Here is a 16,509-nt window from a genome sequence, read left to right as displayed (position 1 = left end):
CCTGCCAGCAGCCTTTCTAACCCACAATTATCCCATGCCAGCGGGAATGAAGTGGCTAATTCGGATGCAGCAGGCTTTCAAGAGAGGAAACGCAATGCTGCCTCGGAAAGGCTCACTGCTCTCTCATAGCTGGTGGGCGGCGGGAGGATCTACTGCAGCATTCATTCAGCCCTCTCCAGCCCCTCTCCGTCACGCAGCAGAAGGAGCAGGGAAGGTAGAGGCTTAGATTCACAGAAAGGTTATAATTTGACCAGGAATAAAAAGTCCTTCTCCAAGACCATCCCACTTGGATGAAGAGGCTGGAAAAGTTGTAAAGGTTTGTTTTCAGTTAAAACAGCTTACTGTGTCTTCAAGCTCCTGTTTGAGGTGATGTAGATCCCGGTGATGTTGCTCCTTCATTTGTTCAATAGCCATTTCTGCCTCTATGCTCATATTTAATGGGTTGCAGTCTTCTGAACCAAGGCCTTTAAAAAATAATTATATACATATCCTTGAAGCCCAAAGAGATACATTCTCAACAGAATTATTTCATCAATTTAGATTTGTTTAGGCAGCTACTTGCAGCTCTCAAATTCCCATCACACACTGACAAGAAACTGCAAACATTAATTTCAGCTGGGAATATATTACAGCAGCCGTGTTCCACTTAATGTTAAATAGCAGAACAGAGGCGGTGTTTGAGTCTCACTGTGAAGGTTTGGGAAAGTTTTTATGTAATTGCCTCTAAGATGTTATCGTAAACACCTACAGCACAGGAGCTGGTCATATAGGAGATGTGCTTTACCTTGGTCAGGCTCAATACCACTATTGCCGTGGCTTTTCATATCAATGTCGAACTCTTCCGACAGTGAATTTTTCAGCGAAGGTCTGAGCACTTTGCCTTGGGCACGGTACTCCTCCAGCTCCGAGTGCAGCTCATCTATCTGGTCTTGCAGCTCCTGAGAGGGGCGGAAGAAGAAGCCTGAGTGAAAGCAACCGAGGCAGCTGAGCATCTGTACATCAACACACTTCCATGAGGAGACATTTAGGAGGGAATTACAGTAGGTAAAGACTTGTCAGTAATCCTGCCATCATGGCAGTTAGCCATCCTCCTATCAGCCAAACAACGCCCTTCTCCAGGTTCCAATCTGTGCAAGTAACAGAGGTGTTTCTTACTAAAAGAGCAGAAGCTTCTTCAGACTGAGAGCCTATATATATTCTGCCTCTAAAGTATATCGTGCTCCAGGACCTTCCACTTTATTCCTTCTTCCCATGACCTTTTTTAAACAGCAGCTTAGGAACATTTTCAAACAGTCGAGAAATACCTCCTCAAACACCATCTACTTGAAAAATCAAATCGGAAGCAAAAGACCACGTTAGGAAAGAGATATCCTCATTACTGCATTTACCATCTGGTACTTCTGCCCGCTTGCCAGCGGAATATCCCAAGTGTTTGTGCCAAATGCCGTGCACTCAGCTCAATGAGCAGTGTTTATTGAGGAAAATGAATCCCTGAATGTGTAAACACGCAATTCTGCGCATTTCAGTGGTTCACAAAGTGAACCTTCAATACCGATTCATACCTGACAGTACTCAAACAAAGAATCAGTTGCATAATCAAGCAACTTATTATCAAGAAGTATCAATTCAGCAAATATTTCTAGAAGATCTTTGCTTTTAAACTGCAACTTCTTAAGAGAGCTATTGTGCTGTTTCAGATTGGACAGCCTTTTGCCAAGGTAGACCTTTACTGAACAAAAAGGATCATGCAGAACAGATGAGCCGAATGCTTGCGGCCATAGTAGTCATCAGAAAATAGATATGTAAAGAGACACTTGCAGGCCCACCTTAAAGAAGTATTTCAGCCATACAAGATTTGGGGAGGAGAAGACAAGATTTACATTTTCAATTTAAAAAAAAAAAAAATACTACTGTTTTGGAAACCACCAAAACTCAGATATATCTTATTTCTGCTGTTAGGTCCTGCAACTCTGAATTCAAATTAGGGAAAAATTTATTTCAACAATCAAAACACGCTTAGTGCATAGTTTGCAGTACGGGCATTCCTGGTGAACACGGGCAGACGGCTGCCGGGTTCTCCAGCCCTGGGCTCCACTTACTCTGCACTGCCGCTCGTACTCGCTCCTCATCTGCGCCAGCCTCTCCTCCTGCAGGAAAAACTCCGCGCTGCTGGGATCCAGGTCACCAAACTGAAACGGCATGAACGGGACCCCGTCACTCTTCCACCAAACAGCCCTGCTCATCACAGCCCAGATGCCGTTCGCAAGCGGTCCTGCAGCCTGCGCCCTCTCCCCTCTGGTTTTTTTTTCTTTTTTATTTTAAATACAGAAGCTCTGCTTCCCTGCTGGTAGGGGCCAACGAGCAAATACTAGCTGCTGTCTCACCACAGCTCTCATGCTAACTGGGATTGCAGACCACAGCTTTCTAGCTTCGCATACGCACATCTCGGTTTGATCGATAATCCCAATTTTAAAGTCTGGAAAACAGATGCTGGGTGAGAATCCCAGTATGCGAGCCTTTGCCTATAGATGCACACGCACAGAAATGCCTTTGGAGAAGCTGATATTCTGATGAGTTTATTGTAATACAACCAGGATCGGCTGTTCACCTCAATTTTCAGTAGAGATGCCGCGTAACACCTAACACTTCGTGTATCACCTTCCCTAGAAAGGACCTGCACGTTGGGTCTATCCAAAACCACGTGCTGGGGAAAAAAAATCCCTGCAGATCTGCGGGATGATTGCTTCCCTGTAAGGCTCCCTACTGCTAATTACTATGAAACCACAGCTAAGGTGGAGTATCTTTAATTTCCTTAACTGGAAGTCAGTCAGGCGGTCCGTGTCAACGAGGAAGGCTGTGTCTTGGTCACATCTGGACAGGGACCCCGAGAGCCTCTGGCTATTAGCTAAATTGGCAGCTCGAGCGTAGCAACCGAAAAGCGATTTAATTCTGGACGCATACTGGGAAGAGGAGGATTTACCTTCTCAGCCAGGACGTTTTCCAAGTTCCTCTGCAGTTTGCTTGCCAAACTTTCATACTCGGCCAGTTTTTCTCCCGTTTCCAATAGCTCGCTTTCCAGGCGGCTGTTTTCCTGCACCAAACAAAACCCCCCGACAGCCTCAGCATTTAGAGAAGGAAAACATTAGCACGTGGTAACTCATTAGAAAAAAAAAAAAAGAGTAATCTCCCAGTCAAGTCAGAGCACGACACTGCTACAAGCTTCAGCCAAAGATAGGAATCGTGAATTTGTTACCCACGCCCCTACAACCCTCTTGGCACAGCAGAACAGCAAGCGTGAACGCCGGGCCCGCAGCCGGCTCACAAACCCCACGCTCCCTGGCTCCTCTCGCCTTTCAGATCGCTGCTTCGGAAGGAGTATTTGACAGTTTTCCTGATGCTCACAGGACGCCCAAACCCTTCAAAAGCTGCTCTCCTGAACACCTGTACAGGCGTATTGGCTCCCTCTGACTGCCAGCACTTTTGATGTTGTTTGTAAGACAACACCATTAACTTTTGCTCGGTTAAAAAAAGATTAAATTATATGGTTATGCAGATGTCAGATGCAGAAAAAAGTTGTGACTTCAGTGTTTTCTAAAAAAATGTTGGAAAAGGATGTGAATCTGTAGGGTCAGGGGTGGATGATACTAGTGCGTTAGACAGCAGATAGTTTATCCAAAGGAATAACAGCAAACTTGCTTTAGAGATTTGGGGTTTTTTTTAAGCAATATTTTAAGCTTTGTATTTTAAGACATATTATCTCCTGGCTAGACAGCCAAACAGCCAGCAAGGCAGACAGCCCATCCCATAGCCGTACACACACACGCTCTGCACTTGATGGCAGCAGAGATTTGAACTGGAGCCTTATGAATCCAAGGAGTAACCTATCGAAGTGACCCAAAAAACAATTCTCACAGATACGCCTCTATCGTGCTGCTGAAATTACTTCCAACTAGCTCAACATGCACAGCGACGCATCCTCTCAACAAGGGCTGCGTTGCAAGCCTCGCTCCCCGCTTCTGGGCATCCTTGCCTTTTAGGGAGAAAACACCAGCTGCATTTTAGTCCCCGTTACCTTCAGGGAAAGGGCCAGGCGGTCCCGGATGTAGTTCTCATCGGTTTTCAGCTTTTCTATCTCCTGCTCCAGCTCCAGCCGCTGTTTATTAGCCTGCTGCAGGATTTGCTCCCGCTCTCTCCGGAGCTCGTTCTTTAAAGCTGCAATTCGTTCCTTGTACTCCTCGTCCAGCTTCCTACAAAGGCATCAGAGGTAAGAAGAGCTCGTAAGAAGCAGCAGGTGGAAGACGCCGCTGCGAGCGAAGCTTGGTGGTAATCAGCAGGCGCGAAGCCACTAGGTCCATCACAGAGTCCCTGCAATGCCGCAGCAGTGATCCCAAAGAGGAGGGGAGGGGTGAACCGGACACCGTACCTGAGGTTGTACTCGTTGCGGCGCTCAATCGCGGCATGGTGGTCGTCCACTTCGGAGGCCATCAGGGATTTCAGCTTTTCGGCTTTTTCCAAGTCTGACCGCAGCTTCTCTTTCTCCCTGGCCACTTGGTCAACCCTCTCCCTAGGGCAAGCACAGCCTGCATTAGCTCAGCCCTCCCAGCTCCCCCAGAGAAGGTACTTGCAAGAGGCTTGTCAGAGAAGAACAGCTCAGGAAAGCTCTCCAAGGGTCTTTTATCATCAACTGCATTTAGTCACTAGATAGGAACTTGCGCACATAGCTCTGGACCTGTCTTGACATCCCCATAGGTCCCCGAGACCTCAACACGTGAGCTCCTCGGCTGTGGTCTAGCCCCCCGAACTGCAGCTCTACGCCATTTTGCCCAGCCACTTTCTGCCCCGTTTACTTGTTCTCAGCATTTTATTACCTTTACCACTTCATCCTTACACTATGTCCAATCTGGTAAGATCTGCTATGTTGAGCAGCTTTCTTCATGGGAACTTAATAACAAATCTCTCCACTGAGTGAACGTAAAAAGGTATTTAGACATGTAGACGCAAACCAAGGGAAGCCTCATCTTGTAGCTCCAAGTGCAACAGGCAGCTTGCAAGTACAAGAGATAAACTGACCGGTAACAGGACGCACGCAGTCTTAACGAGCAGCAAAAAAGTCATTGTGGTACTGCATGGAGGTGGATGCATAAGCTGAGAAATATCTAAACTATTCAAAGATTCACGGTACAAACAAAACACCACTAACGACTGGAGCTTGGCCACGTGGCAGACGGACGGCAACAGGAATGAACCAATGCAAAACCGAGGGTGCGATGCTTAGAGCAAGGGTCTCCAAAGCGGGGTGCGCAAGACGAGCCATTGGTGGGCAGCAAGAACTATTTGAGGTTCAGCAGTACATGTATATAATTTATAAGTGAATAAATATACATACAGGGAAATGCATATATAGGGAAATGTTTCCCATCTCCTACACTCTCTCAATAGAGAAGCCTGCATGGCAAGTCCGGCGCAACGTCAAACTGTGTTGACTTTCAAATGAAAAAAGTGGGGGCGCACGGTGTTTTTGGACCTTGCCCGCACCTCTCGCACACGGCAAAACCTACGTAACGCCACTGCAAGAAATCAGTTAGGATTGAAGGTACTGCTTATCAAATTGCACCAAGGTACTGCTTATCAAATTGCACCCGCCTCCCTCTTCAGTTTTGCCTTCCTTGCCCATCGATGACCACTGCAGACTGCAATGACCATTTCCAGACTGCTGGGTGGGGCCGGAAACAGCCTGCTGCTTTGATTTCTTTTTTTTTTTTTTAAGTATATTTTTCTGCGATACTTGGGTTTGAGTCTTTTAACCATACGAAATGAGAGGCGAGTTTCTGACGGAGCTGACACAGAACCTAGCCTTCCAGCGGAACGGCAGCACCACGCTGATGCCCCTTGGAGAGCTGCTATGAGCCGCCGTTAATCAGCTGCTACTTAAGCTCCTGCTCGGCCAGACGGAGCGGGCAGCGAGGAAGCGGCAGAGCCGGCGATCCTGGTGACTTACAGCAAGTGTCTGATCTCCGTTTTGAAGCTTGCCAGGGCTGCCTGGTGGACTCCGTTCTTGGTTATTAAAAGCTCGTTTTCTAGCGCCAGCGTCAGCTCCGTCAAGTTCACCTTCCCGTCCAAGCTGAAATCCAAAGCCTGCAAAACAGCACGACGTTAGAGCGGAACGAGCTTTCCTGCCCTGCAGGAGCCCGCAGACATTTGTACGTGAAGTGACAGAATAAAATGAGGCGGCTCAGAAAAGATCTTTACTTGCTGATTATTAATCTGTCACGAATGGCTTTGGGGCGATAAACCAGACATCTCTGCCACCTTCCTACCTTAAAAAGCTGCTGCCAGCTGTGGAGAGGGAAAGTGTCCTGGTTGTGCTGCAAGACCAACAAGAAATTAAGCCCACGCCTGATTAAAAGTACTAATTCTCTAGAGGACCTAACTACACCGGCCTTTTTACATGTTCAAACGCCGCAAGAAAGTGGTTGAAGATGTTCATGTTAAACAAAACCAGCTCTTGCAATAGGGACAACACAGAAGCAGCCTTGTAGGAGGTATTGGATAGCAAGGATCCCACCTCTGAGAAAGTAAGTTATCAGCAGCGACCGCTTGTAATTCCCTTCAACCTAACGCTGCAGGAGCGCAAGGCGGAGGGCGGAAGGGCCAGCGGTGGGGCTGAAACACTGCAGACGCCGGAGAAACCACCCCGGTGACACCGGGAACAAAGCAAGTTACCGGTGGAAAGCAACAAGCAGAAGAGAGGGTGAAGTTGTACCACGCAAGTCCGGTGAAAACAGTACCGCGTCACCAAACTGGCCCGCACGAGCCCAGGCTACGAGCGGGTTCTACAGCCTGAGCAATGGCAGAGTTTATTACAGCCTGGGTGTTCAATACCCACACGGACACCAAGTGCCAAGAGAAGTCTGCCGTCATCGCTGCCGGGAACCCAGCGACGGTCTCAGAACAGACACGTGAAATTATCTTCTCCCATCCCCGGCTTCTAGCGAGACGGACAGGGATGGGGTTTACTTCAGGTATCTGATTTGCAACCCCCATTACCCTTTTACTCTCTATAATAAAACACTAATTACTGGGCAGGGTTTCAAGTGCCATCCTCCACCTCAGCACAAACAATAATTCAGGTCATCCCAGTGCTAAAAGGTTTGCAGGTGCAGCTATTTAGTGAGGTAAAGGAATTAAATTGCTTTTACAAATATAGGTGACCTCTTCGAGCTAAGCTGGAGGTCATATTACATTTTAATCATTAACTTCTAGCTCTCTGGGATGCACCATCATTTCAATAAAGGAAATTATTGGAAATTTCCCAGAACAGTTAGACTCTTGTCGCTAGCACTGGGAATTTTAAAAGGGGGGAAAAAAAAAAAGAAAAAAAAAAATCCAGCTACAGTCCAGCATCCCACGCTGGGGAAAAAAAAGGCAAATAAAAGGGGTGAGACGGAGCTGCCGGTTACCTTCAGGATCTCCTGGCTGTTCTCTATGCCCTCCTGGTGCCAGCAGTCGAGGACGCCCTCCACGCAGCCGTAGCCCATCCCGTCGTCCAGGCTGGAGAAGAGGCAGAAGCCGATGGTGCTGGGCATGGCCGAGGGGGTGGTCGTGCGCCTCCCGCTTTCGTCGAAGGACTGCCGGGAGAGGGGAGAGGGTGCGACGGGGCGCGGGCAGAGCCGGGCATCTGGCCGCCCCGCGACGAGAAACGCTTATAAATGTAATTTCACTAACGCTACTCTGGAGATTAAGGATTAAGGTCTGCTTTTCCTCACTGCCAAGCAAATACCCAGCAGGACGGCCGCTGCTGACCTCACGGGACCGCAGCGCAACCAGGCGCTTCGGATTTAAGATAAATCCGAGAAGGAGCAGTTTCAGAGCTGTCCTCAATGCTCCAAGAGTGTTTTCCACTGTCTGCTTTTGGTTTCAAGCGTCACTTCCCCTAAAAAGGCTGCAGGGAGCATATGCAGGGGTGCTTTTGCTATAGCCTTCAGCTTCACAGAATCGATTAGGTTGGAAAAGACCTTTAGGATCATGGAGCCCAACCGTAAACCTGACACTGCCAAGCCCACCACTACACCATGTCCCTAAGCACCTCAGCCAAACGGCTTTTAAATACCTCCAGGGATGGTATAAATACCTTCCAGGCACAGATAGGCAGTAGATTTCAAACTCTCTCTCTCAAAAAAAAAAAAAAAAAAAAAAAAATTAGAGAAGAGATGTGGGACCTGCACGCCCACAGCCTCCAGCCTACCCCAGACCACTGCTTCCCCCTGCATCCAGTTTATACCAGTTACTAACTGCGCTTCACAGCTTGCGAGAGCCGTCTCCAAGCCACGCTACTTTAAAGGGGAGCCATCTCCCCTTTATCATGACGGTGTTTTCTGCATTATCCCCCACGCCCCCCAACACACCCAGAGGAAACCTGCAGCAGCTTCACCCCCTCGCTCTCGCTCGGGGCCGAGGCGGTCGTGCCCACGGTGCTGCCGTGCTCACCGCGGCATCCCCGGCTCCGCTCCGCGCCCCGGCCGGGCAGAGCAGGGAGCGGCAGCTCGATGCCACCACCTCCAAGGCTGCCCACCAGAGACAAGCGTGGAGGAAGAGGAGGAGACAGGCTGGGTGGAATTTGCCCAGGACTTCTCCCCCTCCTCCCGCTTTTACCCCCGCATCCACCTCAGTTTCTCACCTGCATGGAGAGGTGTCGTTTCAGCTGTCTGTATGGAGTAGACGCCGAGGGTGTCAGCGACTTTCCGTTTCTAAACAAGCCGTAGAAGAAGTCCTCTACGCTCATGGTGCCATCTTGCTCCAGGTTACGGAGCACCTCTTCAAGCACCTGCAAGAGGCAGGGGATAGAAATCACGTCTGCTATTGCCAAAAACACTGCGGTAACAATTTGGCACAGCAGAAAACGTCCTATTCCCTAAGACTCTCCAAAAAAAAAAAATAAAAAGGAAGAATAAAGCAAAAGAATTACCTGGTACACTGCATCAGCCTAACGCTGGTACGGCAAGCTTCATCTAGAAAATTGCAGAGCCACATACACTACCAAAGTCCTGCCTGTGAAAGCGTGTAAGCTCCTGGTCATCTTGGAGCCTCCATCTTGTGAGGCAGCATGAAAACCCCTCCTTTCATTCCGCTCGAGACAGGGTGACCTCAGGAATTCAGCGCAAGGCAGAGACACAGATGCCAAAACCCCAGCAGCTTGTGAAGTGACCGGGCAAAAAAACCCCATAGTAAGACACTCCAAGGTTATAATAAATCTGGTTTATGCTTCAGGGCAGTCTGCTTTCTGAAAAGCAAGACCGACCTGATTAGGACCAGAGATGTTAAGATTAGTCCCTTGCTATTTCTTTGTCTACGGTTTATTTTTTCCATTTTCTGCCTTAATACCCTGAAAACATTTTGTTGCAAATGCTGCAAAGGAATGCCTGCTCAGAAGCACGTTTTATGAAGGAAATTATTACAAGCCATGTTATTTTAAGATGCAAAACAGTGGGGTTTTTTCATAAAACTAAATCCTAAATTGACAAGAGACTTTTTCGCTAAAGAAATAATTTTCTTGTGGACTCTTCCTGGAGGACAGACCTCATACGGCCCACAGGCCTTCTCAAAGTCAAAAGCAATCATCTATGAATATTTTAACCCATATTTACTGTCTAGCTAGAAGATTTCTGGGATTAAGGAGACACGCTTGGAATCTAGGATATGTTTTTAAATTCCAGTTTACTCTGCGATTGCACGAGAAGACACACGTGCTACCGTGTCCGTAAGGCTGGCAGCTGCCTTCGACTGGAGCAGCCTCCCACATCTGATGGCTCGACACCAACAAACTCGCTGGAAAGCCGCGAGGTAGAGCTGAAAACCACTTTCCAAGCAGCGACCTGTTAACCAGCACTTGTGCTTTAGGCTTGCGATCAACCGCAGGACAGACTTTGTGGGGGCCACGCTAAAACCCAGGTGCACGGGCTGGTGCGAGTGGGTCCGTACGTGGCCGCTCACCTCCCCGGCCGCTGTTTGGAGCCCATACTGCTCACAAATGGAGATGAGCTTTTTCCGGTTCAGGTGGCCGTCCCGGGTGATGCCGAGGTGCTCGCAGACCTCCTGCAGTTTCTCCTCTATCCAGTCCGGGGTGGGCAGCGATGCTCCGGGGGAGGCATTCAGGTCATCCGGGTTCCAGAAGCGCAGCTGCCCTGGAAACGGGGGGGAAACTGCTCTGGTTCCTGCCCACCCGCTGCACACAAGGGACCGCCAGAAGACCTGGGGGTTTCGCATGTCAGAGGGGACTCGCTGCTGCAGCGGGCAGACCCTCCCTCCTCGCTCATCAGACCCCGTGGGACCGTTTGCCTTACCTCACCCTGCACAGAGCACGCTTGTCATTTCGGGGTACAGCTACGGGCACCAGCGTGGCTATCGGACTCTACCGGAAGGAGCAGACCCTGCTCGGCATTCAACTCGCGCGTGCCACCACAGGCGAGGGAACCCCGCATCCGGGCGCGGGGCGAGCTGCAGCCAGGAGGGTCTCTGGGGACGCGGACGAGTCCAATGGCCAACGCGGGCTGGCGGCCAGGGGAAGCACAGCCCTGCCGCCTGGCATGGATGGAGGAGGGACCCCTCCTCTTCAGGGCAGTTATGAGGTCGAGGGAGAGGACTGAGCAAGTTGCACATCCATATATACCTTGACCGGGTCAAGAACTTCAGTGGTTGCCTGTCCCCATAAATGTCACCCCCCAGGTAGAGCTGCCTAAACTCCCACCCCCTTCGAAGGTAAACTGTAGGGTATGTTTTGACCTAAGTACTTCCAAATACCCCTTCAGGGGAAGAAAAAAAACCCAATAGCCTTCAGCTGAGCACGTTTCCTCTCCCTCCAGCAAATGCCTGGAGTGCCGTCTCACCCAGCTGGAAACGCTCACAGAGCTACTAAGCACAAAACAGTCAGAGCTGGCTCCGCTGCAAGGCCACCTCCTCGCATGCGCTGCCTCATCCTGGGGCTGGAAAAGCGGCTTTTGGAGCAAAAAATCTGCTCTCGTTGGACCGGGCAGGGGATAGAGAGCAGCTAAAATACGGAAGGCACGTTGAAGCAATTAAAAGTTGCACGGCTTAGTTATAAACACAGCTTTGCGTGCTGCGGGTTGTGCCGGGGGTTAGTGCCAAAGCCTGCCAGCCCGGTGACAGGAGCAGCAGGCAGACGAGCTCGCTGCGACGCTGCTAGCTAACGTTGCGGGGTCCCCCTCAAGAAGGTAGAAAAATCTTCGGCCACGTCCCAGAGCGGAGCGGGACGTGTCCCACTGCTACCCCTGCTCCGTCCCCGAGCCCCGCAAGCTGTGTCCGTGCGGGACAAGGAGCGGGGCGGGCTGGGGGGCCTCTCCGCACCCCGGGGGTCACCCCGCTCTCCCTTACAGGACAAGTAGGAAACATTTAAGGCCCGGTCCGTGCTGACATCTAGTGCCGACCGTGCTCCGCTACAGCCAGCAGCCCCCCGGGCAGGAGTGGGGACCAGGACCAGGCCCGGATGCTGCTCTGGGGGTGCTGGGGCCGGGGAGACCGGGAGCACCTGCAGCAGAGCAGCCTCTGCACCGGCCAGGAGGAAGAAAAGAGGGCAGAGAGGGTAAGGCACAAGACTGTGCCCCCCGAGGAGCCCCGCTTTAGCTTTCGTTCCCGGCTGAGGGCTCGCTGGCCCCACGCACAGCTTCCCAGGCTCTGCGCTGCGCCAGGCTGGGGCTGCCCAGCACAGCCGGCTGGCCTGCGACCGTCTTAAAGCGCTCCTCTGATTCATCTTCAAAGCCGAAAGGAGAAAAAGCCCAGACAAGTGCTGCTCTTTGCTCTTACCCTCAGCCTCGTACTCCTCGCTGTCTCGCGTCTTCCAGTGCTGGGGAGAAAACAAAAGGTTCCCGAGTTATTACTGTTGCAAGACATCACCCGTATGAAAGAGACTCTGCGATCAGCATCAAACGAGCTACAGGGCTCCAGCAACGCCGCCAGGCTTTCATCTCCCCGCTCCCCACGGGCTGGGCTGGCAAGCCACGGCTCTTTGATGCTGCCTGTTTCTGGCACGCAAGGTGCTTTGGTGGGGATAAGCCACAGCTGCAGCAAAAAACGCCTGAAGCCCCGCAAACGACCCACGAGAGGTGACAGATCAGGGTCCGGCAGGCTGATGGGGAGGGAGGGAGAGGTTTGCCCTCCAAGCAAACCGTGCCGCTTGTCTTGGAGGTATCGATGGTCAAGATGATGAGGATGCAGGGAAGATCACGAGCTGCGTATAGGCACTGTCTGAGTTTGGGTTATCCTTTCCTTCCAGCACCCTATTTTCCCATTGCAGAACGGCTACCTGCAGCCCACAGGTCTCGTAGGCAGCTAGCCTGCGAGCCAGGACACGAGCCCAGCTCACTTTGAGTCTTGACCATCCCCATCACGGGTAGCCCTCGACAGAAACCTGCGCGGCACGACACCATCCCACGGCCCCGCTCCCCTCTGCGGGCGATCGCACGTCACCCACGCCAGCCACAGAGCCCGGGCGTCCCGGGCACCGGGGAACACGCGTCCACGACAGGTAATTAAGCCGCAATGAACCCAACAAGTGCGATGGGGACATCTGCTTCCAGAGCACGTGCGATTTGGGAAATGAAGCTTTTGCTGCTTTGTGCTTTCCCTTTTGACAAGGGGCACCCATCTGCCTGCAGAGCTCGAGGGCCAGCAGCCCGCGCTCGGCCAAGCCCGCTCCAAAACGCCTTCACTAACTGTAGCTCTAGGTCAGGAGATGGAGCCGTGCTGCCAGCAAGCTCTCCGCTGAGCTAGCTAGAGGAAAAAAAACCATACTCTTTGCTGGTCTTAAGCCATCCCGCTTCCTCTGTGGCAATACCACATCAGCTCGGGCGGCACCGGGAGCAGGGCAGAAGTACGTTGTTTAAAATGATTTCCCCATGTACTACACGTCGTCTCGTCTCTACCAGCCTTGTACCAGCCGAGGGTATTTACTCACACACCGTGTTCAGCGATATTAACTTCTGGTTTAGCAGCAGCATCGCGTTACTTCTCCACCGTTACAAGCGGATACTTCTGCCTGCACGTGACTGATGGATTTCAAGCCAAAGTCACCCAGGACATAAAGAGGCTCTAAATCATCATATAAAAGTTCAATACGTCTCATTCAGATTACAGCTAAAAGCCATTAATCTACAACGTTACCATGGAAACTGGATTAGGTCGCTGGACTTTTTTTTAGCTCTGCTGCTCGCTCCCGTTTCATCTGCTGGAGCAGACAAGGGCCGTTCGCTGCTGCCGCAGCATCTCCATGTACCCCTCGGCTCCTGGGGCCCGTCCCAGGGCAGGAATCGGGGAGAGCCTCGGATGGAGAGGGGGGCTTAACCTTTGCTTTCCCAGGCAGAAATCAGCCCGGTGGAGGCAGGTCACAGGCAGGGCTGGAGCCTGCAGCTCTGCTGCATGTTCCGGACAAAGCCAAGAACGTATATAATGCTGCACTAGAAAGCTGCGGATTTTGGCCCAAACGAGCGTAGCCCAGCTAGAACCACCATCGAGGCATTAGGGTGGCAGATTCCTGGTTTGCCTGACAAACCGTCAGGACAAGCACACAAAAAGCAGGAGCTGAGGCAACAGGTACTGTCAAGTGACGGTCTGCAAAGGCAGAAAACAGCCCGTGTTCCCAAAAATGCGTGAGTTGACACCGTTCCAGCCCGTAAGCGCTCGTACATATGCAACAGCCAACTTGGTGCTGGGAGAAGGTATCTTTGGGTGCCGGACAGAGCTACCACCCTGCAGCCGCTCGTCCTTGTCCTTGGGGGGGGCACCAAGGGGAATCTGGGCAGCGATGCTCAGAAGGGAGGTCCTCTGCTGTGTCCAAGTCTTTTTGCATAAGCAACGTATATATATTGTTATATACAATCAGATCTAAAGCTTTTAGCACCAGAACCTCTCGCTTCAAGGACTTGCCTCAAAACCAAGAACCCCAAACCACAGCACACAGTAACTCCATAAATACCAAAAACCTGAAGAGGCTGAATATGGCCGGGGGGGGCTGCGGGCCGGTGACCCACTGCCACCGGCCCCGGGGAGCTCGTGTGACCTCCCTTCCCGTGCCGGGGCCCCGCCGCGGAGGGCGAGGGGGTCCCTTTGTGCATCGGGGGCTTGGGGTCGGCCGCCGCCGGCAGGAGGACAAAGGGGGGCCAGGGCAGGCGCGGGGGGACGGCGCATCCCGGTGTCAGGCATGGCATTGTTTCCCCAGCCCCGGTGGTGCTACAGCTGGATGCGGGTCACACGCATCGGCGGGCCGCGTGCGGGAGCGGCAGTCCCAGGAATGCGTTATTATTTGGGCAGGCGCGTGCTTGGCCGGGCTGAGGAGCAGATGGCCGTGGCTTTCAATGCTCGCCGCCCTCCAACCCGGGGCCCGGGCGAGCATCTGCAGCCTGTGCCGTTTGCTCACGGTGGCCTCTCCCCATAATAAGGTAGCAACCTCTCCCCCCCTGCCATCTGCTTCAGCGAGACAGACCTTTGTTCTCTGCCAGAATATATTGCTAATTAAAATGACGATCAGGAGCGCACGCTGAGCCTGTTCTGCTTTGCACGCGGCAAGGTGAGCCTTCGCACCGACGCTGACAGCCCCCATTTTTCCTTCCCTGCGTGCTTGCCCAGAGATAAGCTCGCTGGTCTGAGTGGCCGGAGCAGAGACCCCTGAAAGATGGCAAATCTCCACAACCCACTTTGCAAATTGCCTTCAGCTGCAGAGCACCAGAGTCACAGCAGAAATGCACTTTTGGGGGGAACAAGCACTATCCTGAGCTGTTATTTGCAGATCCTGGCGTTACAGGAGAGCTGTACTCCAGGGGCTGCGCATTTGTACATCGAGGACCTGAAGACAAAGAGTTTCAGCCTGACCCTCCCAGAAGCTTTTGCTCCGAGAGGCCGTGCCATGCTGGAAACCACTCTATGCGGAAGCAAACACATGGATGTCTGGGGAGCGAGTGACTTCGGCGGGCACTGAAGGGACAGAGCTGGGACACGACAGCGGTTTCTACAACCTGCAAGTAGGAGGGACCTTTCCCGGAGCAGAGCCAGCAGCTGGGGAAGGGGAGATGACAGATGCCCTACGCTGAGGTTTGCACGTCAGCACGGCCTTAAGGCTGGCCGCGTCCGGCTGTGTAGCCAGGGGCGTGCTGCTGGGAACCCATGAGCCAAAGGGTGCTGCTGCCCTACCACCAGCTTGGGGTTGGTACCCCATGGCCACCAACCCTGCTCCTCACCCCAACCCTGCGCCACCACCACCGCGCAGATCATCATCAGGTAACGCAAGGCGAAAAGGAAACGAAAGCAAGGCCACGGCACTTCCCAAGCACGCTCGGCCGGCTCTCAGCTGCCACGGGCTTGAAAGCCCACCAAGATCCATCGCCTGTAATCAAGAGTTTAGGACAAACAAGCTCAAGTGGCAGCCAGGGCCGGAGATGCACAGCTTGAACCACTGCAAGCTTTCACGCTGCGTTTCTAGGTGCTTTCATGGCTGCAGCTCCATTAGCACCACACCTATACAGCTGCCAGAACCACTCGTTTCTCATCACCCTAGCATCTGTGGGGACAAACTCATGCTGGTCAGAGGGAACCTCAGGATCCCTACACCACCCTGTGCTCCCAGCAGGGTCAACACTGAATTCAGACCCAGCTGCTCATGACTTTGTCCAGTGGGACCCGGAAAGCCACCAGGGATGGAGGTGGCAGAGCCTCTCTGGGCAGCTGATCCCACGCACACACCAGCCCTCCAGCCTCTCCTCTCGTGTTTACAGAGACAAGAAGGGGAAGGAAGTCTCCCAGACAGAGCCTGAGCCCTTTTAATTGGCACCGGTTGAAAGAAAGCGCCAATTAAGCCACGTTGCCCCAGTTCTCAGGCCGGCAAGACACCCTGGGCTGGAGGCAGGCTTGCGGAGCCCAGGCAGAAGCGAGTTTGTAATCACAGCAGGAGAAAGCTGGGCAAAAGCTGCTAGTTGTGCTGAGCCCCGAGAAGTCAACGCTTCAGGAGTCTCCAACACCGCCCGGCGTTTCAGCCCCGGGACCCCCAGTGCCTTCAAGCAACTAATTTCTATGCATACCAAAGGCTCTTCTTGTAGAGACGAGAGAGTAATGCTGCTGAAGCTGGAAAGTGGGGATTCTACAAATTTAGCCTGGTTTTTGCTCAAGTTGCAAGAGAATTAACCATCCCATCCACCCCAAAAGGTGCAACAAGAGGTCCCACCAGATGCAGCCAACGGGGAGCACAGTTACGTACCAGTTAATTGACTGACCTTGTCAATGGGTCAGTTAAAGCCTGGTCAGTTAAAGCCTTTTACACCTCCTTGACAGCTAAAACAGAGGAGTAAGATGAGAGTGGCCTCTTCTATCGAGGGCATCGCTTCCCTGGGGGGCGTGGGCAGATTAACATCGATTTCAAGGTCAGGGCAGCCCACGTGGCCGGCACCAGGAGATGGATGAGCATCCCCGTGGCAGTAAGCAAAGGTTACCGAGAACAGGGTAAAGAAGCTG

The 16,509-nt window shown here is 52.3% G+C and overlaps 1 protein-coding gene across 4 annotated transcripts in view; it reads right to left on the bottom strand.

Annotated features, from left to right (window-relative positions):
- Nucleotides 1-16,509, bottom strand: part of NIN (ninein) — a 64,256-nt gene that overhangs the window by 25,900 nt on the left and 21,847 nt on the right. For all 4 annotated transcript variants that reach the window (XM_075503962.1, XM_075503961.1, XM_075503963.1 and 1 more), the window contains exons 5-15: nucleotides 11,818-11,857; nucleotides 9,991-10,181; nucleotides 8,678-8,824; nucleotides 7,461-7,628; nucleotides 5,999-6,135; nucleotides 4,424-4,564; nucleotides 4,073-4,247; nucleotides 2,981-3,091; nucleotides 2,100-2,189; nucleotides 785-938; nucleotides 343-464 (exon numbers count right to left, since the gene is read on the bottom strand). In XM_075503962.1, the coding sequence (XP_075360077.1) occupies nucleotides 343-464; nucleotides 785-938; nucleotides 2,100-2,189; nucleotides 2,981-3,091; nucleotides 4,073-4,247; nucleotides 4,424-4,564; nucleotides 5,999-6,135; nucleotides 7,461-7,628; nucleotides 8,678-8,824; nucleotides 9,991-10,181; nucleotides 11,818-11,857 (1,476 nt within the window). The remainder of the gene's footprint in view (nucleotides 1-342; nucleotides 465-784; nucleotides 939-2,099; nucleotides 2,190-2,980; nucleotides 3,092-4,072; nucleotides 4,248-4,423; nucleotides 4,565-5,998; nucleotides 6,136-7,460; nucleotides 7,629-8,677; nucleotides 8,825-9,990; nucleotides 10,182-11,817; nucleotides 11,858-16,509) is intronic.

Source organism: Mycteria americana, chromosome 5 (assembly GCF_035582795.1).
Source record: "Mycteria americana isolate JAX WOST 10 ecotype Jacksonville Zoo and Gardens chromosome 5, USCA_MyAme_1.0, whole genome shotgun sequence".
NCBI classification, from domain to species: Eukaryota; Metazoa; Chordata; class Aves; order Ciconiiformes; family Ciconiidae; genus Mycteria; species Mycteria americana.
The sequence above is the reverse complement of the archived record's forward strand: the minus strand, read 5'-3'. Positions and strand labels throughout refer to the sequence as shown.